Source organism: Cydia strobilella, chromosome Z (genome assembly GCF_947568885.1).
Source record: "Cydia strobilella chromosome Z, ilCydStro3.1, whole genome shotgun sequence".
NCBI lineage: Eukaryota > Metazoa > Arthropoda > Insecta > Lepidoptera > Tortricidae > Cydia > Cydia strobilella.
The window spans coordinates 44,528,861-44,556,091 of record NC_086068.1 but is presented as its reverse complement, the minus strand read 5'-3'; the positions used below and the strand labels follow the sequence as shown (position 1 = coordinate 44,556,091).

The 27,231-nt window shown below is 38.4% G+C and overlaps 1 protein-coding gene and 1 pseudogene across 1 annotated transcript in view; one reads left to right on the top strand and one right to left on the bottom strand.

Annotated features, from left to right (window-relative positions):
• Positions 1 to 26,337, top strand: part of LOC134754838 (dual specificity protein phosphatase CDC14AB-like) — a 76,440-nt gene extending 50,103 nt beyond the window's left edge. The window contains exons 12-14 of the mRNA XM_063691270.1: positions 7,085 to 7,300; positions 9,817 to 9,980; positions 26,278 to 26,337. Of these exons, the coding sequence (XP_063547340.1) occupies positions 7,085 to 7,300; positions 9,817 to 9,980; positions 26,278 to 26,325 (428 nt within the window). The 3' untranslated portion in view covers positions 26,326 to 26,337. The remainder of the gene's footprint in view (positions 1 to 7,084; positions 7,301 to 9,816; positions 9,981 to 26,277) is intronic.
• On the bottom strand, positions 17,987 to 19,545 carry LOC134754996 (uncharacterized; annotated as a pseudogene).
• Positions 26,338 to 27,231: the final 894 nt, after the last annotated feature.

Genomic DNA, 27,231 nt, shown 5'->3' with positions numbered 1-27,231 from the left:
TATACAGACTTATAACTTATAATATTACAGTTAGTACATCTTAACCTAGGTATTACAGTTTTTTTTACAATCCCACCTCTCGGCTATATCTACCAGCAAGCTGTTGGTGCTACCCCGCATACATTTGAGAGGAGATTCTTTTTCTCATTATGACATGAAAATCGTCCATTCGTGCTTCCGCAAACATGCCTGATGCACTGCAAAAGCGTGGTAGCCCCAACAGCATCCTGAAGCCGTTATTGAAATGGACACGCAGAGCACTGTAAGCACGCTTCGTATAATTGATCCACAGGCTGCACGTGTAGAATGATTGGCAATACGACATGAAAATGTTTTCTTGACCTCCACTGTACAACGCACAAACCTGCGAATCAACATATTAGCTCTTACTCCCAGTGCTCTGCCTTCCCTCTCAATATCCGCATCGTCCTTTAGATCCTCGGTGATTACATGTCCCAGGTATTTAAAACTGGATACTCTGTTCAAGGCAACATGTCCGAGTGTCACCGGCTCAACTATTCTATAGGGTCTTGTTACCAGCTCGGAAGATGAGTATCTCACTTTTTTAATATTATAGATGAGCCCGTGAGACTCCGCATACGTGTCACACACCTTTAACAATTTGTTCATAGCACTGATCGACGGGCTCAACAGCACCATGTCGTCGGCGTAACTTATGTTATTTACCATTTTACCACCGATCGAACAGCCAACCATGGTGCTGCTGAGCTCGACAATCAGCTGGTTAACATAAATGTTAAACAGTAGTGGAGATGTAAGTCCCCCTTGCCTTACTCCACACTGAGCTCTATAACCATCCGATACCGACATCCCCCACCTCACAAAATTATACTGATTGTTGTACCAATATTTTAACAGTCTTATCAGTTCTTGAGGAAGACCCGCCTTATGCAGCTTCTCCCATAGTTTTTCATATGACACTAGGTCGAAGGCCTTCGAAAGATCGAGAAAAGCAGCGCACACGGGGGTTCTCCTGTCAGTGTAGTACCTGACGGTGTGCTTCAGAACCAGAATAGCACTCTCAGTAGACAGACCAGCACGAAAACCGAATTGTCTATCATCTAACACTGCGTATCTACTGAGGTGACGCTCAAGCACACCGTCAAAAACCATCGCTGCAATTGTGGCCAAAGAGATTGGCCTATAATTATCAATGTCAGACACATCGCCGGTTCTATTTTTTACTATCGGTACAACAATCGTTTTCAGAAACTCGTCTGGTAAGTAGGAGTGTCTCAAACCAAGGGTAAAAAGCATAGCCAACAGCCTATGGATGTGATGGCCAGCGTGTTGCAGGTGCTCGATGCTCAGCCCGTCGTGCCCTGGAGATTTTCCCCGAGTCATTTTATTAATTACAGAGGCAACATCTTTAGCTGTAATAAGAATGGGGTGACTCGCAACGTCGGCTGCAGCACCAAGACCCTGCACATCACTGGTCAGTCTCGGCTTTATCCTAAAATGATTTTGAAACATGTTGGCTATGTCTTTATGATTATCACAGCCACTCACGCACACCGGGAGGCCCGCCTTAGGCTTCAAATTGTTCGTTTCTTTCCAAAAAGTTTTGAAATTCTTTTCTTTATGAGAATTAAGAGGCCGGTGTCGATTTTAGTCGCAAAAATGTAAAATTGATAGATTTAGTCAGTGAAATTTTACACCTTTTTTTACGTCCACGAGGGTTCATCATACATAGCCGTTAACCGCTATACTAGTTTTCGCCCGGGAGGCGCTTATTTGCCCTTATTATTATTATTATGTGGTAAATATATATCCCTTAGCCTGGTAAATGGTTAACTATGCTTATTCTGTATCTCAGTGACAGACGTCAACTGCCGAAAATGGCGGACACAACTTGTTTTCGATTGCCTGTCTAGTACGTAGTACAGTCGAAGGCAAAAATATCGATCCAGACAAATTGCTCAAAAATATTTGAACACTTTATTGTCTAAGGTGTACGAGCGTACACATATTTTTGAAACTTTGGGAATGTACATATAAGTCAATGACCAAAGCACGCGTCTTCGTGAATGAACCGATCTATAAATAATCGGCCAAGAGCTTGTGTCGGGCCATGCTCCGTGTAGGGTTTCGTAGTTAGTATTCTGTCAAAATAGGCCGAACGTAAGTATCATTCAAGCATAAGGGAGCGCTTTGTACGTCTTTTTACTAAGGAAAGTTTTTTTTTTGCAATCAAAAACGACTTGACCGATCATGTTCGCTATAGTTTTCATTAAAAGTATTTATTAAGCTTTTGTTTAACAATTTTTTTCATATTTTTGGACCCATGGTAAAAAGTTGGAAGGGGCCCATTTTTTTTTTCTTTCGGAGCGATTATTTCCGAAAATATTTACTATATAAAAAAATTGGTTTTGGAGACCCGTATTCGTTTTGAAAGACCTATCCAACGATAGCCCACACTATTGGGACAAAATTGCAGCTTTCTAGCACTAACGATCACGGAGCAAAGCCTCGGACAGACAGACAGACATGGCGAAACTATGAGGGTTTCTAGGTGACTACGAAACCCTAAAAAAGTACCTTAGTGCACTGCCTTATGGGAATATAGTTCATGCGCATGGCACTGGGTCTCCAAAACTGCCGGGAGACAGCGGCGCCGGCCATCTACTTCAGCGGAATGACGTCATCAAAATGAATTTTATAAATTAAGGTGGTTCGATTTTCATACGAAATTCAATCGGCTTTAATTAAGGCACTACACACTATTACTACACAAATATTTGCTCATTTATCTACTTTCGAATATTCGTTTGCGCTAAATTAATAGAAAAACTTTGTTTCATACAGAAATCATACATAAATCAACGTAATTTTTTCATCAATTTTACGTATGTGTGTGTCACAAATGTCGTGTACAAATACGTTGTGTGCGGCGTTGCCACTCTATGACGTTGGCGACGTTGCCTGGCCGACCTGGCAGGATTTGCAGTGCCGTCATGTTTAGTGCATTTTTTGATGACAGTGTTGACACTGACACATAGGGTCATGTTTATTGTGAGTTATCAATTTGTTTGTATAAATTGAAAATGATAGCAACGTCTAAATCAAGTTACAAAAATCATCGGTGTTCTGGTCCGCGAAAATCCAGGAAAATTCAGACTCAATTGAAGCGGAATTCATGATGGTGAAGTTTCGTAAGGTACAGTTTCACTCCTTCATTGTACATTGTAATTTTCTCGTGCCGATCTTTTTAGAAAATAATTCTGACTTCTTCCGTAATGGTAGGATAATAAGCAGTGAACAATACCTATATAATGTAATTATTACTGTTTTGGTTGCCGAATAGTCAATGTGTCACTCACTCTAGGTTTTTTTAGGTATTGTGCAAAATGAAGAGGCATTCTTGGAAATAAAATGTTTTCCTTCATTAGCCAGAAAAAATCAGGACATCCTTACTGCAATAAAGTAAAATAAAACATTTCCTGGGGTTGAAAATTATGGAATTTGGTCTACGAATGAAAAACACAATTATTACTAGGTAAGTAAATGATAACTTTATTAGAATCCATTTTGTTGCATCATCTTTCTTCCTATAACATTATAGATTTTGTGCTATCATGATATTAAAAACTGTAATAGATGTCATATATTAAAGAAAAAGTGACGAAGCCCTCCAGTGGTGAAGGCCGGATTCGAACCGCCGTCTTTAGCTATCGCGGCTAACGCCATGAACCCCTAGGCCACCCCGCCACCACTGGAGGGCTTCGTCACTTTTTCTTTAATATATGACATCTATTACAGTTTTTAATTTATATATAGTAGTGTGACTACTTTAAAAAACACAAATCAAAATATTTAATAAAATAATTTGATTTGTTCTCAAACTTGTTCTATCATGATATTATTTTTCTTTCAGGTACAGGGACAACTACGGATAACAAATATGAAAAAAATGTTATTTCATTTGTTGTGTGAATCCATCTATCTACACCAACAAGACATCCACTGCTGGACATAGGCCTCCCCAGGGATCTCCACAACGACCGGTCTTGCAAGACCGGCCAAAATAACAAGAAATAAATAATATAAATAAACATGATAAATATCCGCCATGCAATGTTGTTACTCACTGTACTTGAATCCAAAAAAAATAAAAATATAAAAAGTTTTAATTTTATTTTACAATTACTACTTTATTATTAGTCATTACGATACAAGTGCGAAAAGTAGGAAATTGGCAACGAGTGGCGATAAATTAAAACACGACCGAAGGAAGTGTTTTAATCGACACGCGTTGTGAATTACCTTTTCGCATGTGTATTGTACAACGTTTTGCAGTACATAATTATGGCCCTTTACTTTCAACCTAATCGACAACCGACAATGTCCTTTTTGTTCAAAACGTCACATATTCTTATAAAACGTTAATAAACGAATTTATTAATAATACTGAATATCTGGGAGACCGAGCTTTGCTCGGAAAACATAAGTAAAAACTCAAAAATGCTCGTTTTCCCAGAGATAAGACCTAGCTAGATCGAACCCCTTACAGCAAATTTCATCGAAATCGTTAGAGCCGTTTCCGATATCACTGAAATATATTTCGGTTATATCGGAATCTGACAAGAATTCGAAGAAGAAAAGGTATAAGAAAGATAAGATAACACAAAAAGAACAAAAAAGTACCCCTGTCGTACCAGTCTCGAACCCGAATCCTTTTGCACGTATTTCCACGAACATACCGCAACGCCATTGCAGCATACTTACACTGCATGAAATTGTCTACTACAAGCATCACGGAAACACTGTTTGCATGTGTAAGTAATAGTAGGAAATAGCATGACAGAAACACTGTCGACATTAAAGGTGGTTTTTGCACAATGAAGTATTCAATGTTTATTATAATAGTTCAATATTTATGTAAAGAGTGCGCTAAACATACTTTTAAGTATACATATACCAACACTATTCCACAAAAAAATAAAACCTGAAAATTTGCGAAAGTGACGCCATCTAGCGGGGTTTAAGCTTTGGGTAACCTAGTCGAACCACCTTAAGATTCCACTCCAAAATGTCGTTTTCATGTATTTTATGTAATGTTCTTTCATTTAATACCCCATAATTAGAACTATTCTTTGCATAATATGAGCGCATAAAGGTAGAATTGTTGGCGCGCTTTAGTTTATTTGGTACAACTTCCACAGTTTTTATCAGAAATTAAAAATTTTAGCTGTGACGTATAGTTGAATAACTGGTTTCTTTTATATTAGACGCAACATTGTTATAACGTTTTTAGTTGAGCTATAAAATATATATGCAGGAACTTTTCTCAAAAAATGTGGCTTTTCTTTGTTTGTAGCTCCTAAAATATACATTGTTTTTATAAATAATGTATTAACGAATCATAATATATTTAATAACCTTTCGTTTGATATAGCACACGTGTATGTATGACTGATGGTATAGTTATAATTTAGATTTTGCAAAAATTTCGGCAGCGGTCACATGAATGACACCATTATTTGTTACTCAGGCACTATAGAGATTGTCTCCCAGCAGTTTTATGATCCCTTTTATATTGCTAATAACATACTAGAAGCTTATGCGAATTATCCAGGAAATGACCAATTTCGATTTTTTTAACTTTAATGCATTTGTTCTACCTAAATTTTGATGCATAATTTTCACATTTTTGGTCTGATTTTGATTATTTTGATATCATTGTATGGCTTGAGACATCAGCTTTAATTTTGTAGTACATTGCTTTAACGTCAGACTTTTGGTTTGGTTGAAAAACCCAAATAATCGAAAAAAAAAATATCATTTTTATTTATTTTTAAATTTCTCTTAAACTATTGTATATTTTGGTGCATAGTGTATTAGTGAAATATATAATATTTTATTGGCTTTCGTTTAATACCCCACACGTGTATGTGCAATGCATAGTTTGGGTGCAAAATGCAATATTCGCAACGAGGCGGGAGTCATTTTGATGACGTCATTCCGCTGAAGTAGATGGTCGGCGCCGCTGTCTCCCGGCAGTTTTGGTCTGATTTTGATTATTTTGATATCATTGTATGGCTTGAGACATCAGCTTTAATTTTGTAGTATATTGCTTTAACGTCAGACTTTTGGTTTGGTTGAAAAACCCAAATAATCGAAAAAAAAAAAAACATTTTTATTTATTTTTAAATTTCTCTTAAACTATTGTATATTTTGGTGCATAGTGTATTAGTGAAATATATAATATTTTATTGGCTTTCGTTTAATACCCCACACGTGTATGTGCAATGCATAGTTTGGGTGCAAAATGCAATATTCGCAACGAGGCGGGAGTCATTTTGATGACGTCATTCCGCTGAAGTAGATGGTCGGCGCCGCTGTCTCCCGGCAGTTTTGGAGACCCAGTACCATGCCCAACAACATACTAAAATTTGGTAGCGGTTTCCGGATCTGAATTATCTCTTCGACCGTTTCCCATAAGGCATAGTACTACCTTCAACTTCAATAGGGATAAAACCTAGAATAAGATTTACTTAATAATTTCTTCAAAAACTACCAACACAAATTGTGTCATGTGATTCAAAATAATACTAGATTTTGTATGACACAATTGGCCTATACATTTTTTTAAGAAATACCTAATATATAAAAAAGTTTTTAAGAATTGTCAGTTAAATCTCAATCCAGGTTTTATTCTACGTACCTTGATTGGTACCTTGTTCTGTCAATGAAAAGAAAAATGTGGTAGGTAACTTGCATGGCATGGCACACTGCATCCGATTCGCACGTTGCGCCGATGCGACGTATAGCGGAGCGTTGTCTCGCTGAGACATCAGAGCGACGTGTGAATTAATCTGATGCAGTGTGCCATGCGCCTAAGGGATACATACTAGTACTGATTCAATTTTGAGTAGCTGTGTGAGATAGGAGATTGTTTCAAAGTAGTAATCGTACGCATAACGGGGCTTAGCATATTGGTATTGATCGCAAATGAAATTAATTTGGATATCACGGACAGAGAACGTGTCAGGAATATTGTGAGAGACAGCTAGATCCCTAACAGAGGTCATCTAACCTAAGTAAACTCAATTTGACAATACAGCTGCATCCCGCGGCTCAATCCAGTCGAGCCCGCGGCGCAGGCTCGGCCGCAGCCCGAGCCCCAGCAACAGCCTGAGCCCCAGCCCCAGTCCTGCGCGGGTGCTGGAGCACTCGCGCGCCACCAACACGCCGAGCACCAGCAACAACGGCAGCAGAGGATTGCTCGCCAGAGATGGCTCCAAGTCTTCGTTGAAGAGAGCTCTGTCGAAGCTCAAATGTTAGTTTGACAAAAAATCGCATCGAATAAATGACGAACAGCAGGACTTCATTACTATGTTCATGTTCGACGTTTGATTTTTGGATGCAATGACTACGCGTCCCTATTTAATCCAGGGTAGCTGAGTTCTTGTAGGTATAAACTTGTAGGCACTCCAACATTAAAACATTGGTTTGTTTCTATGTTCATGGTTCACAGACAGGTGTGCACTCCCTCTAATAACGGTGTCACATTCTTATTTCTTCATTGAAAGGTATTAGACCGCGGGCCAGGAACAGATTTCTATGACCAATCGCCTCCCGGGCGAAAACTCGTATAGTGGTTAACGGCTATGTATGATGAACTTTCGTGAACGTCAGCTGCCGCTCCGTTGGTGGGTTGAGGAATGGCAGCAAATAGTCTATAAAAAAAGTTTAGTCATCGCCTCCCGCTTGATACTTTGTCAGATGATAGTTTAGATACTATTGTGAATAAACAAAATCGTCAGCCGATTGTATCGCTGTGGAAAGAACGTCAGCTGGTCACATGAACGTGTAAAAAAGAAAATTCTTTTCAGTCATCGGCGTCATCGCCTCCCGTTTAATACTTTGTCAGATGGTAGTTTAGATTGTTAATAAAACAAATCGTCAGCCGGTTGTATAGCGGTGGAAACACCGTGCTATGCGTTTCGGTGGCTGTCATTCCTCAACCCACCAACGGAGCGGCAGCTGACGTTCACGAGGGTTCATCTTACATATCCGTTAACCGCTATACGAGTTTTCGCCCGGGAGGCGATGACTGACAAAATTTGCGCCTGGCTCGCGGTCTATATGTTGGGATAAGTGCGGACTAGTTTTCGACAAGTTGGTAAGCCAGCACACGAATTATTTCCCCCGATTTGCCTTCGTTTGGTGGCCTAAATCATCCTTTATTGCATTCATGTCAAAGACCTATCAAGTATAATATAATTAACACCCGCAAAGGAGGTTAAATTGCAAACGAAGACCTGTAATATAACTCCGTATAAGATGAATAAAACCTAAGGAAAATTAGGGCCTCCGAAATCAACAAAATTTGATTCTCGCGCAGATGATGCTACCACCAATACCAACCTTTGGCTTATTCTCGTTTAGATGGCGTTGACGGTTTCCTTTGTTATTTAACAATTTTAACACATATCAGTGAAAGAACATGGGTCAATATCATATAAAAATAATATATAGAAATAAAAAATATCACATCTATTTATTTATCCATAATGTTATATAATTTTTTTGATTTGTTTAGTTTTAATCGTGTGTCGATAGATGGCAGTAAATTTACTGTGACCAAAGAGGATATAATAGAATAGAGCGGTACTGTCATAGTAAATTTTGTAACCACAGTAAATTCACTGCCATCTATCGACACACTTTAAAACTAAAAATCAAGATTTATAAAAATACGACAAAATGTATTTAAAAATGGATAAATGTTTTTTTTTATTTGCATTAATTATTTTTATATGACTTTGACCCATGTTCTTTTACCGATATGCGTTAAAATTGTTAAATAACTCTATACGCGAGTAGGCCAAAGGTAGTGGCGCCATCTGATCGAGAATCAAATTTTCGTGATTTTCGAGGCACGTTTTTTCCTTAGACTGTATCCATCTATTACGAAGTTATATCTATCTTTGCTGTGACTACAAAATTTACTATGACAGTACCCCTCTGTCCTATATATTCTCTTTGATTCATGTACAACATTGATCAACATTCATGAGATAGTTCATGGGGGGTTGTCATGGGGGCCTTCATGGGGCAGTCATGGGTTGGTCATGGACGTAGTTCCGAAAACCTTTATGAAGAGGGCTTCATGGGGCCAAACTGAAATTCATTCAAAATATCTTTAAACCCGTTGTTTAAAATTTATGCAACAGTCATATGGAAGTCAAAAAATGGTGTTGGAAGGTGTGTGTTTTTCAATCGAAAACAAAACTTTCTTTTATAGGTAACTGTTATCCGTACTTATCCCTGAACCGCACTTGTCGGCCACAACCTAACTGTACAACTCCAAGTTATTATTTTGTTTTCTTTTAGTTAATAGGTAGGTATCTATATTTAGTTGATACTAGCTTTTGCCCGCGACTTCGTCTGCGTGGACTTAATAACCCCAGCAAGAGTAAGAATAGCGCCTGGAGAAAGTCTTATAGCAATTATTCAATTTGAGCATATTATGCACACAAATTAGCAGACGCTTCATTAATTATCTCAATTCCACCCCGCTTTTTACTTTCTTAACGGATGATTTTCGGGATAAAAGCTATCCTATGTCCTTCTCAGGGACTCAACCTATCTCTATGCCAAATTTTATTTAAATCGATTCAGCGGTTTAAGCGTGAAGAGGCAACACACAGACAGACAGACAGACTTTCGCATTTATAATATTAGTATAGATTTGTTTCAAAATAATCCGTTCAGATATTTGCGAGAACAGTAAAATAGACATTATGAGCAGACCTTTTGGTTATTCTCAAGTGCTGACAGTGTTTTCAGGTGTACCCGTTCCGCGGGACGGGTCGCTCGGCGGGCACTCGGTGGGCACGGGCTCGCTGGGCGCGCGCCGCAACGCGCCCGCGCCCATGTTCCAGCGCTCGCCGCGCGTGCGCTCCGACGAGCGAACCGTCGCCACGCAGGGAGACGTGCTCAATAGCATAAAAGTAATACATTTATAATAGTTATTTTAGCAATTTAGTTTTTGCCGCAAGTGTTAATTTTGAGTCCGGAAAGATTTTCCAAATATATTCTAATAAGATTCTATAATTAGGATAGGGAGCGTAACGAGCTAGCGAGGGACTCTACGACGCGAAGTGCAAAAAAAAATCGTCTCATATTTTCACCTCATTTACAGTATAAAATAATGCCTACCATACCTTAGTAGGGTAAGGTGCACAAATGTATGGAGCAGTATGCACTTTTGTCTCGGGCGACGCCGCTTGGTGCGATTGTTCCTTAGGTCAAACAAAACTGATTTGGTCCGGTAGCCACGAGATCGTACCGTGCCTACCCCCCAAAAAGGGGGGAAGGGTCGGCTCCCCAGGTCCAATCTGTGCTAAATTTCTTCCTGCTCTTAGCAACTAGGGCAGGTTAACTGTACCGGTACCGATATCATTTTCGTATAATTTTTGAAAATATTTTGATACAATTTGTTGTATATCGACATTATCGACCACAGCTATGCCCCTACGTTTGATTTTATCGAATTGTTAGTTATTAAGTAGGTATATCATTTTAAATTTTGTATGAAATCTGTTTTTCGCTCCTAATTTTTACAATAATCAAATAATTAAAAAAAAGTCAAACGGGGCATAGCTATGGTTAAAATACATCAAAATAAATTGTATTGAAATATTTTCCATAATGTCAATATCCAGAGAGAAAAATCGGGACTACGTTTGTATGGAGAAGTGGCCGTCCCATTTTCTCTTAAGGGATGATTTCCCAGATAAAAACTATCCTAAGTCCTTCCCCGGGACTCAAACTATCTCTAAATTTTATCGAAATCGCTTCAGCGACACAGAATAAGTAATAGTATAATCATACAGAACGGCCACGCACCGCCTCGCCCCGACTCGAATTACCTCGCCCCGCGACAGCAGATTGACGGCCGTTTGCCGGCCGCTCAGTACTATTTTTAAGCAACTTACTCACACTATGACGCATGACGCGTGTACAGAGGTGCCGTTCACACATAGAAACGCAAGTGATTTTTGATGTATAGCGTGTCCGCCCTGTGCCAGCGATTTAAGCGTGAAGAGGTCAGACAGGCAGACAGACACACTTTCACATTTATAAATTGTATAATTGACCGAAGCGTTAGCGAAGGTCTCCGTCTCGCTCGACTCGGGCGAACTGCTTTCGTATGTCAGGATGATGTTCTTCTCTACAAATCGCAATTCTCAACCGATTCTCGTAAAATTTTGTGAGCAGGTTCAGTAGTTATAGTTTTTACAGTACACATGGTACTACTTTCTCTGGAAAATTTTGGAAATTGTGGATTTTCGCATTAAGGACTTAAGAGCCATTTTAAATTCTGTGAGGGGCTCCCTCAATTACTCATGGATTCGATCATCACAGCTGGGTTCAGCCAAAAATTGGACCAACTTGAAGTTATAAGATTTCATACAATTTTTTTTTCTAAATCGGCCCAGACATGACGGAGTTTTACGGTAGCATACCTACATACTTAAAAAAACCGGTCAAGTGCGAGTCCGTTTAACTCGCGCACCGAGGACTCTGTACAAACTTTCAATTATCTCATGTAATAAAAAACACAAAAAGCTTTTGATGTATGCTAAGCATAATTGTAACCAGCGCCATCTGTCGGTAGGTAAATTGGCTAACTACGAGGGTTGAGTGATAAGTCCGGTAAAAACGATATTCAAGCTAATATTTTCACCAATTTTCACAAATTTAATAATGACAATTTGTAATAGAACCTTTTTGGAGGTAAATTGTATATTATCAGCCAGTTCGCATGCTTACTTTTTTTTTGACAACTATGAAAAAAAAATTGCTATGCGGTCTGCAAACATGGAGAAAAGTGAGTTTCGTGTTCTGATTAAACATTATTTTTTGCGAAAAAAAACTATTACGGATACAAAAGAAAAATTAGACAAATATTATGGGGACTCCGCCCCATCGATTAAGATGATTCACAAGTGGTTTACGGATTTTCGTTGTGGTCGTACAAGCACTATTGACGCCGACCGACCCGGACGCCCAGTTGAAGTCACTACACGAGAGATGATCACCAAAATCCACGATATCGTATTGAATGACCGCAGAGTAAAAGTCCGTGAAATTGCTGATATCGTAAGCATCTCAGAAGAACGGGTTCGTAATATACTACACAATTATTTGGATATGAAAAAGCTATCCGCCCGTTGGGTGCCGCGTTTACTCACGGTTGATCAAAAACGCACTAGAGTAACCATTTCAGAGGAATGTCTAGCGAAGTTTAGGCGTAACAAGAATGATTTCTTGCGTCGTCTTATAACTGTCGACGAAACCTGGATCCATCATCATACACCAGAAACCAAGGAACAGTCAAAACAATGGATTGCTTCAGGTGAACCCGCACCGAAGTAGGCCAGAGTAGTTTTATCGGCGAACAAAGTTATGGCTACTGTCTTCTGGGATGCCCGTGGTGTAATATATATTGATTACCTTCAAAAAGGCAAAACAATCAACGGCGAATATTATGCTAATTTACTGCAGCGATTTCATGAAGTTTTATTGGAAAAACGACCGCATTCGGCAAAGAAGAAAATCCTTTCTCACCAAGACAACGCACGGGTGCACACTTGTGCACTTGCTATGGCTAAAATACACGAATTACGTTACGAATTGCTCCCACACCCGCCTTATTCTCCAGCGACTATTTTCTTTTCCCAAACTTGAAGAAATGGCTTTGCGGAAAAAGGTTTAGTTCCAACGAGGAAGTCATCGAAGAAACTAATGCGTATTTCGAAGGGTTGGAGAAATCATACTATACGGAGGGAATCGAAAAGCTAGAAAAACGATGGAATAAGTGCACTGAGTTAGATGGAGACTACGTCGAAAAATAAATATTTACATACATACATACATACATATAATCACGCCTATTTCCCGGAGGGGTAGGCAGAGACCACGGATTTCCACTTGCTACGATCCTGACATACCTCTTTCGCTTCCTTCACTTTCATAACATTCCTCATACACGCTCGCCGGTTTAGGGTGCTCTTGGCCTGGCCTTTCTTCAGGATTTCCCCGATCTGATCAGAGAAAGTCCGCCGAGGTCTGCCCCTTCCAACTCCCGTATTTACTTTGGTCAAAACAAAGAAAAATTGTTGAATTTTTACCAGACTTATCACTCAGCCCTCGTTATTTGCGCGACCTGTGTATATGTTGATTTTTTTGAGATAATTCTTTATTATGTGAACCGATTTCAATTATTTTTATTTTATTTGAAAGAAGGTGTTTTCAATGTAGGTAATCTAATAGAAATTTCAAGTATCATTAACACCCGCAAAGGAGGTTGAATTGCATACGAAGACCTATATAACTCCGTATAAGATGAAGAAAGTCTAAGGAAAAAACGTGCCTCGAAAATCAAGAGAATTCGATTCTCGCACAGATGGCGCTACCACCAATACCAACCTATTGGCCTATTCTCGTTTAGATGGCATTGACGGTTTCCTTTGTTATTTAACAATTTTTCCCCTCACTAGCTCGGAAAGCCGTCTTTTATCCTTTAAAACAAGCGGGGAAAAACGCATTTTATCCACTAGTGGGGAAAGTAATTTGACCTTGGATGGAGCGTGTTTAAGTAGCTTGACAGATAACAAAACGTAAAACGCTCATAATAATGGTTCGTTCGATATTAATTATCATTAAATAAATGATTTAAGAATCTAATAAAAAATACCAGATTTAGCTTTATTTAATCATTTTAAGTCATAAACCTTAAAATTCCATAATAAAAGTTTGTTTTTTTAATAATTATGTTAAATATAATTCTGAACGCACAACTTAAGTCGATGCAATTTCAAAACGCATCATTGACATTTCATACGTCAGAAATGTCAACATTGACAACAAAAATTTTGCTTTAAAACTTCTCACGTAAAAGTACAGAATTTCGAGAGTTTTTTGTTATAATATCGTAAAAAAATGAGTGATTCCAGTTGATGAAGATGATCTAACGCCTGTGGATGTTGCACTTTCCTCGCTATAGTGAGGGGAAAAGTTTTGTGTTACACACGGGTGCAAATGTATTTTACGTCTCGTGTGTTAAAACACTCGCTACGCTCAGGATTCTCTTTTAGAACCACTCGCTTCGCTCGTGGTTCAACTATAGAATCCTTTCGCTTGCTCGTGTTTCAATTCCACACTCGCGGGTAAAATACAACTTTGCACCCTTGTATAACAAATAACTATTTTAATACAGTTGCTCAAAAAGTGCTACTTTTCGTGGCTGTTTAGCGTGCGGAAAGTTGGTTTTCGCGAACTAGTGCTTTTTACTTTTCCAATTTTTTTAAATTTTTACTTGTTCCAATTCATGACTACTTATTGATGAGTGCTGTTATGTATTGGGACACGTAAGTCAAACACAAGTTCGAGACAGACTCATTTATTTATATCTGAGAATACCCACATAATATCGATTCATACTATACCGACAATTCCCTTTTTTTTTTTTTGAAAAAAAAATTTACAAGAAAATTTTAATCTTAACACTAAATAACATATTTGCCTACGGTACATGCATAATTGAAGTTATATTTTATATTTGTTTACATTCATTTGATAATGACCTATTATTTATGTAATAGGAACCAAGTTTTATTATTTTAAGATTACAATTAATTTTTTGCCAAACTTGCTTATTCACTAAGTTTAATTACAAATACAAAGCTTTGTGACAAGAATAAGTAAAGTTGGTACCTATAATATAGTGAATAAAATTATACATACCTATATATGTTACATTTATAGGATTTATTACAAAGCAATGATAAAATTATGTAATTTCACCTAAAATGATTTTAGGTACAGTTCATTTCATAATAACTTGATAATTTATAAGGAATAAAATTGAAGTGTATTGCATTTGCGAATCTAATCTTTCAATAAGTACAAATTCATAGACACAATTTTCTAAACACATTTCATGCCTAAAGTTTTAATTAACATTAACATGCATTCACTTACTACTAATGCAATCACGAAGAATCGAAGCCCCACCGATCAGGTCTAATCACCACCCTGCCGGAAGAAGTAACATAAGGGTCAGGTCTTACTGGTAGCGTCGTGTATTAATGGCATTATTCACAGTGGGAGCATTCGGGACGGCGATATCATCGTAAAGGTAACTAGAGGAATAGTTACTATCATAGCCTAAATTTTCAGAATGATCAATAATTAAATGTCGACGGTTCCTAATTATAACACCTCCTCCATCAATCTGTACCGAGTAAGATCGTATACCTACCAAACTTTTGACTCGCGCGCTGACCCAACGTTTATCCACGCGCACCTTTACTCGCTGCCCGACTGACAGCGTAGCCATATCCTTAGCGCCTTTATCATAGATTTTTTTCTGTGTTTGTTGACGCTTATTGATTTCGTTACGAACATTGGTAGGTATTTTTGGTTTAAGTAAACGCGGAGCACAAGGCACTATACTTCGTAATTTCCTACTGTTAAGCAGTGCAGTTCCGACGGAGATGCTAATGTATTACTAATGGGCGTGTTTAGGTATTCTAACAAGGCTAGTCTAATATCCGTTTGCGCTAAATTAGTTTTCTTTAACATATTTTTAACTGTCTGTATAGCCCTTTCGGATTGGCCGTTGGACTGGGGATACCTCGGTGAAGAAGTCACGTGACTAAAATGCCACTCGCGGGCAAAACGCTCAAATGTTAATGAACCGAACTCCGGACCATTGTCAGAAACAACAATGTCGGGTATGCCACGACGGCTAAAGATTGTTTTTAAATTATCTACTACCTCATCTGACGTAAGATTATTTAATTTACTGACCCCAATATATTTGCTATAATAATCGACCACCAGTACATATTTGTCGTTACCAAAGTGAAAGCAATCCGTGCCTACTTTAGACCAAGCACGGTTAGGTATGTCATGTGAAATCATTGTTTCTTTTCTGTTCTCATTTTTATAGTTTAAGCAAACTGCACACTTCGTGATGTAATCTTCTAGCTGACTGTTGATATTCGGCCAGAACACAGTTTCGCGCACTCGTAACTTGCACTTTTCGAGTCCTAAATGACCTAAATGCACTCTCTTAAGTATCTCACTACGCATTGCCTTTGGAACTACGACACGGTTACCTCTCCACACAATGTCGTACGAAACTGACAACTCATCTTTATAACACCAATGTGGTTTAACACAGTCATCACAATTATTTTTTCACCTCAGCAGATCGAACAAGCCTACTTTCGTCACTCCCTGGAGTGAGGAAAGTGCGACTTTCCTCACTCCAGGGAGTGAAACAATGTAGCTTTTTAATTTAGTGAAGGCCATGAACTTCATACTTTTATTACATTTTTTTATGGTATGGTACGGTACGGTACGGTACGGTACGGTACGGTACGGTCCGGTCCGGTCCCGTCCCGTATCGTATCGTATCGTACATATTATAATACTTTTTTTTCTGTTTATTCTGTGTAATTCGAAATACATTTTAACCTTTAGTATGTTCTCACTACTGAGGTGAAAAATTATGTGTGCAACACGAGAGCAAAGTTATTTTACATCTCATGTTTTTGAGTCCCTCGCTACGCTCAAGATTCTACCTTAGAATCTTTCGCTTTCTCGGGACTAAAAATAAGCACTCGCAAGAAAAACCAACTTTCCTCTCTTGTTGCACAAATAACTATTGTTGTTTGGCCATCCTTCGTTAATATATTTTGTTTCGGCGGCAGGCTCGGTACCTGCGCTCGCGGGTTCTACGGCTCGCGATAACGTATCCGCTATATACAAAAACCGGCCGGGTTTATATACCAATTTAAATGTGTACAATTGTAATCGTAGTAACATTCTTTGGAGTCTCGCGGGAGCATCTGCAATTGGTTTGCTTATTATATTTACCAGTGGTTTGTGATCCGTTTCAATTGTCACATCATGTTTGCCATATATATAAGAATAATATTTCTCACACGCATACACGCATGCCAATAATTCCTTTTCTATTTACGCGTAATTTTGCTCCGCCTTTGTCAACGACCTTGACGCATAGCTTACGGGAAGATTATTTTGAAGAAGAGAAGCTCCAAGTCCGTTTTTACTAGTCTACCGATATAACTACGGGTTTACTTACATCAAAGTACTGTAACACCGGTACCTCTGTCAGACATTTCTTGATCTGATCAAAAGCCTGCTGATGAGAGCTGTCCCAATGCCACTCAATATCTTTTTTCAATAATTGCCTTAAATGATGCGTTCGTTCAGACATTTTACAAATTTTCCTACGTAATTCACGAGGCCTAAGAAACGTTCTAGATCTTTGTGATTTTCGGGTTTCGGCATATTTTTTATCGCTGACGTGTGCGACTCATCTGGGTAAATACCATTTTGAGTAATTTTATGTCCAAGGTATTTAATTTCAGACAATGCAAATTTACACTTATTTAAACTCAATTTTAGATTTATCTGCCTACACCTATCAAGTACATTTCTAAGCCGTGTATCGTGTTCCTCCCTGGTGCGCCCGAATATCAACAAATCATCTATAAACAAACAGATTCCACATCCTAAATCATCAAAACATTCAAAAAGCTTTTTATGAAATACTTCAGACGCTGACGTGATACCATACGGTAGCCTTAGGAACTTATACCTACCAAAGGCTGTATTAAATGTGCATAAGTTGGTACTTTCCTGACTAAGTTTTAACTGCCAAAACCCATTTTTTGCATCTAGTGTACTAAAGAATCTTGCACCTGTCAAGTTGGCTGTTATCTCATCTATTGTAGGTAATCTATAGTGTTCCCGCTTGATCGCTTTGTTTAAATCTTTCGGATCCAGACAAATGCGCAAGTCCCCATTAGGCTTCCTAACCACGGTCATACTGTTTACCCAATCAGTTGGGCCTTCAACTTTCGCAATAATTTGTTGTTTCTCCATGTCGTCTAATTTAAGCTTTATTTGTTCTCTAAGGGCTACAGGCAATTTCCGCGGTGCATGTACTACTGTCATCTATAGCCATCCTGTACTCACCCGGCATACAACCTATACCTTCAAACACGTCCGCGTATTCTTCTAAAAATATTGTTTTAAAGTATTTGTGCGAGTCTGCTGAAAGTATTAACTTTACAACATTCAACTCCTGGCAAGAATCGCGACCTAAAATCGGAGGTGAATCTGTATCGGCTATTATAAATTTTAAAATATAATCATTATTCCTGTGCCTCAACTTTAAGTTGCATCTACCTAATACTTTGATCTCGCCGCCAGAATACCCACGCAACCTAGCTAGCGTAGGCAAAATATCTTGTTTTTTATAGCCTATTTTTTCAAAGTAACTGTACGGCAATACATTTGTGTCTGCACCTGTATCAATTTTAAGCGATATTTTGATATTATTTATGCTTACTGTTACTGACCAATCACTACTATTATTATTATTGAAATAGTAAATTACCTGATCGGTGTCTTCGGCGCTCAATTCATACACGAGACAAACACGCGAAAAGTGGTTTAACCGATTGCACCGCAAGCACCTTTTTCCATAAGCTGGACATCTCTGATTATCATGGGACACTCCACACATCTCACAGGCAGCGCGCATTCCATAATTGATTCCGTTATCCCGTTGATCATATGGTCGCCGAACAGCTGATCCGGCGGCGGCGGGGCGAGCGGCAGACGGGGGGCGCGCGAGCGGTGGTCGAGCGAAGCGCCCGCCTCGCCAGCCACCCCGACCTCGACCTCTGCTAGCCGCTCCTCCACGTCGATATAGAAAATGTACATCTGCAACTTTCTCCTGTGCACTGCCACTACCTATGTAATACGCGTGTTGTTCTGTCGACTCCTTTTTTATAACGCCTGCTTGCACGCGTGACATCTGTGCTATATTACAGATATCAATCGCTTTCTGAAGCGTTAAAGTTGGTTCCCGAAGGAGCCGTTCCCTTATTGTAGTGTCTTTAACGCCACAAATTAACCTGTCTCGTACTAAATCGTCGCACAAGTCCTTGAACTCACATTTGTTAGCTAATTTTTTCAGTTCAAACGAGTATTGTTCTATTGATTCTCCATCTTTCTGATCGCGTGTAAAAAATGAATGTCTTTGTACAGTGATATTTTTCCTCAACAAGAAGAAAGAGTCAAACTTGCTAAGTAAACTGTTTAAATCTGCAAACGTGTCACTAAATTGTTTATACACTTCACGTCCTTGCTCACCAATTACATGTAATAAAGTTTATTTGCACTTTTGCGTCCTTTTTCCCTAGTTCACACGCGACGGAATAAATTTCAAATGATTTTTTCCATTTCTCCCAGTCTTTTGAAACATTTCCAGACGTTACATTCTGTTCATTGTTCAAAAAAGTAAATGGCGGCGGTGGAGGCAACAACGATTCCATTTTTCAACTATAACACACTATCTACGCCCGGCGTAAACTCGCGACAGTCGCGACACATAAACAAATCACTTTTAAGTCCGAATCGCAATTAGTATCCCGATACTACTAATTCGTTTACTAAGTTTTATTTAGAAATCCTGCATGCGGCTGCGCCATGTTATGTATTGGGACACGTAAGTCAAACACAAGTTCGAGACAAAGACTCATTTATTCATATCTGAGAATACCCACATAATATCGATTCATACTATACCGACAAGTGCTAATATTAGTTTCCTTTAAACGTCGTAATCAACATAAAAACCTACTGTTAATGTAAGAATACGAATAATTAATGCATATTTCATATTTTATTACTTACCTCTTCAAGTCTTCATCATTATAAGTATTATAACACGTTTATTTTTTAATGTTGAAAAACCGTTCTTAATAAGTTGTCTGAATGGAACGGAACGCCTGTCAAAGAAGAGGCGTATTTTCTTACTGCAAGAATGTTTTAAGTTTCCAAAGGCAACATTCGATATTGTTTTTATAAACATACGATACACAAATAATAATAACGATATTTAGGTAATAATAGTACAATGTTTTAATATTTACAATCGTTTCTGTCTTATAGAACATGCATTTGAAAAAAAAAACTCATTGAAGTGGGTTCAATAATAATAACAAAATGTATTCTAGTCGAATAAAAGCTAGAAAAACACCTCTTCAGAATGTCAATGTCAGTAATGTCACAGAATTAATAATACAAAAGTTTCGAATTCCATTCCTTACTTGTTGCTTTTCTTATTTTTTCGCAACTGTATTAAAAAACGTCGTTCGATACACGTGCGGAAATGTCATTCTTTGTTTAATGTGAAATGTCTTCAAGTAATGACATACTTTCCGCACTAGCATCGAAATGTACTATTTTATATTAGCAGACTGTTGAAGACTAATACGCTAAACCAAATGTCGTAACTCTATACTAGTTTCATAATGACTTATGCCTTTTCGATACGGGGTGGCAGAATGAGGATAGCGTTATGCAACATCTATGACATAGTTGGCTATTGATTTTATTTTAAAGCAACAAGCTTATCTTATCTTATCTTATAGTTTCGGGGGCCCTTACGGATACACTTCGACCCATAGGGATCTTTTGTGCAGTTACCCCCTAGGAAAGATCCGTCCGCTACTCAAGAGTCTTCCCCACCATCTCCATATGCCGGATGATGGACCTTATGGGTAGCTTTTTGAATTCCATTGGTACCAGGTAGCCTGTTCCAAAGTCCTTCATTCTTTGTCTGGCGAGGGCGTGACATTCGACACATAAGGTGTTCTATTGTCTCTTCCTCTTCGCCACACATACGACAATCGGTGTTGTCAGCGTGCCCCATCTTGGCCAGGATTCCCTTGACCCCGTAATGGCCAGTAAACACCCCCGTTATTATTTGGAGTTGCCGTTTGCTAAGTTTCCAAAGCTTTTTGCTCCAACCAGAGTCTACCCCTTGTATAAAGCTTTGAGTGCTTTAGACCCGTCAGACTGTCCCATTCTTCCTGGTGTTTGGTCTTAGTAAGGTCTTTGATAGCCGTTGTGATGGTTCCCTGTGAGAGCCCCACGAATGGTTCCGGACCTATAAGGTTGTTTGCAGATCCAGCTCTGGCAAGTTCATCTGCATTTACATTGCCCATGAATCCCTCGTGCCCTGGGATCCACACCAGTTGCACTTTGTTTTGCCTTCCAAGCTTGTTCAGAGCTTGGATGCCAAGAGTCCACTCTAGGCGCCTTAAGCGCTTTAAGTGCAGCTTGACTGTCGCTGAGAATATAGATATTCTTTCCTTGGGTTTGCCTAACTATATTCTCATGTGCACAGGCAATTATAGCGCATGTCTCGGCTTGGAAGACAGTGGCGTAATTGCCCATGCTTATGCTACTACTAAAGTCATTTGCATAAATGCCTGCCCCAGTACCAGAACCTGTCTTGGACCCGTCTGTGTACCATATGATGTCATTTTCATCAGACATTGGTGCTTCAAGACCTTCGGTCCATTCAGCCCTTGTTGGAACTTTAACATTAAAATTCTTACGGAACACAAACTTGGGTTGCATCTTATCGCAGCCCATATTCGTAATCCTTTTCATGAAATTGTCACATTCCATTTTTGTGTGTTTAGTCTTTGGCTTGTTATCGCTCCAGAGACCTGTCAAAGCCAGCGTGTGTAACGATTTCCGCGCCTCAGATTGTATCACTAGGTGCAGCGGCGGGAGGTCTAGTAGTACCTCCATCGCCGCTGTTGGCGTCGTTCTAAATGCGCCAGTAATAGCCATGCACGCCGTTCTTTGTATTTTCGTAAGGGCATCCCTGCATGTGCTCTTTAGTGTCCTTGGCCACCATGCCAGGCATCCGTACAGAATGATAGGTCTTACCATCATGGTATAGATCCATCTCAGTACCTTTGGGTTTAAACCCCACGTTTTGCCATATGCCGTTCTACACATTCCAAACACCCTCAGTGCCTTGGTTATGGTAGTTTCGACATGTTTTTTCCAGTTCAGTTCTTTATCTAGTGTTAAACCTAGATATTTCACTTCATCGGACATTTCCAGTACCCTTCCATAAAGCTTCAGCTGTTTCATGCCGTTAAGGGTCTTTTTCCTGGTAAACGGTACTACTACTGTTTTGCCAGGATTGATGGAGAGTTGATGATGGTTGCACCACCTCTCCACTTGCTTCAGTGCTGTATTCATGATTTCCGATACCGTTTCCGGGAATTTCCCGTTTACAAGAATCACTAAATCATCTGCATACCCTACCGTGTATATTGGGCCTTTGTTTAGTTCTTCCAGCAGTGAGTTCACTACCAGGCTCCAGAGAGTCGGTGAAAGAACCCCCCCCCCCTGTGGGCAACCCTTCGTGGCCGTGGCTAATATTTCATCTCCCATGAGGGTGGACTTTATTAGTCGGCTATTTAGCATAGTACCAATCCATCTACAGATTGTCGGTTCTATGCCATGTTTAGATGCTGCAATGCTGATTGCCTGATACGTGGTGCGGTCAAATGCCCGCTCCACGTCTAGAAAAGTGGCTAGGCATAGTTCCTTGTTCTCTATCGCCTGCTCTGCTCTGGTTGTCACCAGGTGCAGTGCCGTTTCAGTCGATTTACCCGGCTGGTACGCACATTGCAATTGGTGCAATTGGAGAGTGTGTGTGTGTGTTGTGATTTTATTTTAAAGCAACAAGCTACTCCGATTATTTGTTTTTATGTAAAATATCAAAGAACGGTGCAAATTTCTTACCGGTAAACTTCCTATTTTATTTATTCTAGTTTCCCAAAGGACCCAGAACAGAAAATTCTTTGGACAGATGCTGTTACTTTAGAGAGGCAGGAACCAGATTTATCCCCTAGCCCAACCACGCGAACTTGTAGCGTACATTTCAAAGAAAGTGATTACTATGAGACTAATATTACAAGCGAAACTCCTTTTCTAATTCCACTTATTAGAAAAGGATTTCCGTTTGTACTTAATATTAATTGTAGTTTATTATGCAACACGGCCCTGGGGCCGATTGCATAACAATTAACTAATAAATACTAAAAATATTAGCTAAACTCTCTTTCTAATCAATGGAATTGGAAAGAGACTTCCGCTAATATTATTAGTTACAAAATGTTGTGCAATCGGCCCCAGGTGCCACGGATTTAAGCGACGATTTTGTATATCATTTTATCGCTACTCGTACCTAGGTCCCTACCTAGAAAAGTGTTTTAAATAAAATTGAGAAACGTTGACCACTGGCATTTTATAAAAGTTTGTATGTACGGACACTGTTCCAAAATACATACTACGCATTAATATTATATTTCAACTTTTGAATGTACCGATATACTCATAATATAAAGTTTAGACATGCGTAATCTTAACAAGAATTACGCGTCAAAATAATAATTATATGAATTGGTTCCCTCTTTGTTAGTATCATCCTTATAAGGTTTGACAACGCCAAAATATTGTAGAGTCTGTGCGGAAAGTCAAGCGACGTAGGTTTTGAGGGCGTGTTACCGCGAACACCGAAAGACGCAAATTGCGAGCATCTTTTTCTGTCACTCTAATTACGCCTTGATTGGAGTAAAAGAGAAAGGTGCCCGCAATTCGGGAACTTCCGTGTTCGCGGTAGGCCCTCTGAATCTAAATATTCAACGTAACTTATGATTGAGCTAGCTTTAGAATAACCACCCTTGCAAAGACACTCATCGAACTGTCTTCATCTAAACTGGATGTGCTTGAATCTGACATGTGGATTACAAATTATGGCATATCATCTAATAAAACGGTCTTTTATTCGAGATACCGTAGGTACTTTTACTCAGTCCTGAAAATAAATTAAACAAATATTAAATATGACTAAAATGGTCAAGTATCAAAACTATTTGTCAGTTATTCAAGATCACGAATGACCTTCATTATTTACGTAAATTAATATATTTTTAATGAATAATATTTACCGATTATGTACCGGAGGCTAATTACTTAGGGGGACTATTAAATAGATAATTATTTTATATTAAATACAACATAAATATCCGTTATAGCGGAAGCACGTTGTGTGACTTTTTGTAAGTCGATATAGTCGTCTTTTAGCTGTTTTGTTCCCGCTGACAAAACTGAACAATATTAAATATAATTTCCCTTGTTGCTTTATGTACAGATTTATCCTATTTTGATAATATTTTATACATAAAACTTGCAGTTTTTGTAAATAAAAATACACAATGACGGAAGTGTCAAAAGTTTTTTTTACTTTTTACAAGACAGGTGTCAAAACTTATATTGACCAATCACAACTTTTTTTTTAAAGCGTTAAATTGTTTATTGGATATCATTTGGATATATTTAAAAGTGGGATATATTAACCTTTTTTGAGCTAAACATATTAATAGAGAAGGGATAGCTGTCAGTGTGGCTGGGGTCATTTTTGGAAGGCATTTTTCTATGGAGAGCGATGTCTTTTTATATTTCGTCGCCTTACCAGTGCAATAAATAAAAAACCGGCCAAGTGTGAGTCGGACTCGCGTTCCAAGGGTTCCGTACATTACACAATTGAAACAATGTATTTTTTATGTGAAACGTGAGTGATAGGCAAATTGCGGTTTACGATTTATGACGTATTAAAAAAAAACTACTTATTAGATCTCGTTCAAACCAATTTTCGGTGGAAGTTTGCATGGTAATGTACATCATATATTTTTTTCAGTTTTATCATTCTCTTATTTTAGAAGTTACTGGGGGGGGAGGGACACATTTTACCACTTTGGAAGTGTCTCTCGCAAACTTCAGTTTAGAAAAAAATGATATTAGAAACCTCAATATCATTTTTGAAGACCTATCCATAGATACCCCACACGTATATGGGTTTGATGAAAAAAATTTTTTTTAGTTTCAGTTTCAGTATGGGGAACCCCCAAAATTTATAGTTTTTTTTTCTATTTTTGTGTGAAAGTCTTAAGGCCGTTCCATCGGTTTGCCGCTGTCTTTGTCACATTTCGCAAGAAAGAACGGGAAAGAACATACGCGCCAAGTGTCAATTTAGATCAAATTTTGTCGGTTTTTATTTATTTTAAAAACGTTACCTTACAATATCGAAATTCTAAAGCTATGGAATTACTATTTATGTTAAGATTGTTTTTTCTTTTTTTTTTGTTTATAGTATCACATAATAAATAACCGAGTAAAGTAGGATTAAAAGTCCGAGTTAGAGGTTACTTTGGGAACTATTTGTATCGAGCGAAGTGTCATAATTCGTGTATCGGAAGCTATGATGTTAAAGATAATATAGTCAAGAACTACATATATTTTTTCCACGTCTACGAATATCAACAGCTCTTAGAAAAACATGATCATATAAGGAGATTATTCGCTTTCTGGCTCAGGGAACCGCCTTAATGCGGTTCACAGAATACATCTACTTACCAAGTTTCAACAGTATAGTTCTTATAGTTTCAGAGAAAAGTGGCTGTGACATACGGACGGACGGACAGACAGACATGACGAATCTATAAGGGTTCCGTTTTTTGCCATTTGGCTACGGAACCTTAATACCCGACGAAATCAGCTTTTTCTTTTCCATTAATATACTAAAATATTTTATTTTAAAATTTAGTTTCCTTTTAACAAAGTCAGTCATTTCTGTAGTATAATATTTATAAAAAAATATGTTTACTTGAATGCTGCAAAAATTTTTTGTCACCGTCCACACCTCTGTTTACATTAATTCCGTGTGAATTAAGATAATTTGGTTTTTATAGTATTAGTAGGGATAAAAAAACTTTTTCGGAAATTCCTCTTCACGCTAAAACCGCAGAACCGATTTAGTTAAAGTTTGGTATAGAGATAATGAGTCCCGGGGAAGGACATGGGATAGTTTTTATCCCAAAAATCATCTCTTAAGGGTGTGAAAGGGGGGGGGGGGGGGGTTAGAAATTTGTATGGAAAATCAATAACCGCTGATCCGATTTAGATGAAATTTGGTATGCCCTACATCTTTGTTGTAGTTAAAAATGATACCAAACTTGACTTAGTACCTAAACTTAAACAGTTATTTATTAACCTCAGATATCACTGAAGCTGAAATGGAAAATTAACGTATGAAATGGGGAATACGTATGTATGGAGAAGCGGACGTCCACTATAATGTGTTCGTCCACTATCGGTGTATTAGGACTATTAGGTAAAGGTACCCATTGGTCTTCGCCCCTTGAGCAAGAGGCGGGAAGTAGGAGCAAATGCAAATACTCCCTTTTTCCCTGCTAGGGATTTGTAATACTTAAGTTATATGCATTGCCTTTTTTTAATAAATCTATTTTCGTTTTTCAGTTCCAGAGAAGGTTACGAAACAACAGCAACTGTGATGACAAGTGGTAAATTTGATCTTTAAATACATTCTTAAAGTAGTTTGTTACTACAGGGTGGCCAAATAACAGGCATACACTTTAGTTTTGTAATTTTCATATATGAAATATGAAATATAAAAAATTATAAGTATTCCTTGTTAAATATGCCGGCAGTTAAACATGGAAAATAATGTCAGACAAATGTCCACCTCTAGCAGCATAGCAGATGTGAACCCTTTTAATCGCGCTTTTCCTGCGTTATCTCAGTGACTGTGTCTCGAATATTTAGTTTTAATTGCTGAAGGTTCATTGGCCTGTTAGCATAGACACGTCCCTTTAGATAGCCCCACGGAAAAAAGTCAGCTGTTAAATCAGACGATCTTGGGGGCCAATCAATGTCATCGTTTCTCGAATTTTCCGCAATTTTCTTAGTTTCCGCAATAGGTACATGATTGGGTTGAGTAAAACGTTTTAATAATTAAAACACGTTGTTCCGTCGTAAAACGCTCCATAACAAATTTGCCGTATCTATAGTCTGTTTTTTTATTCCGTAGACTAAAATGACGTTTTATGTGTAAGACATGACATTTCTTAGTACCACATGAAATGTCATTTTAGTCTACGGAATAAAAAAACAGAATATACACAAAGTAATTTTCATGCAACAACTGTCATATTTACCGCGAAAACAAAATGGCGGCAAAACAAAGTTGTATACCTCCCAAGTTGGCCACCCTGTATAATATAATAAAAATCAAACTAAAACTAATTCAAATAATTTTTAGCAAACCAACAAGAAATAACGAGGGCGGGAGTAGGTACCTAACGTTTGTAATTATGCATAGTAAGGGGCCCACTGATTACCAGTCCGCCGGACGATATCGTCCTGTCAGTTGTTCGGAACTATAATAGTACATATCGATGCTAGTGCGGAAAG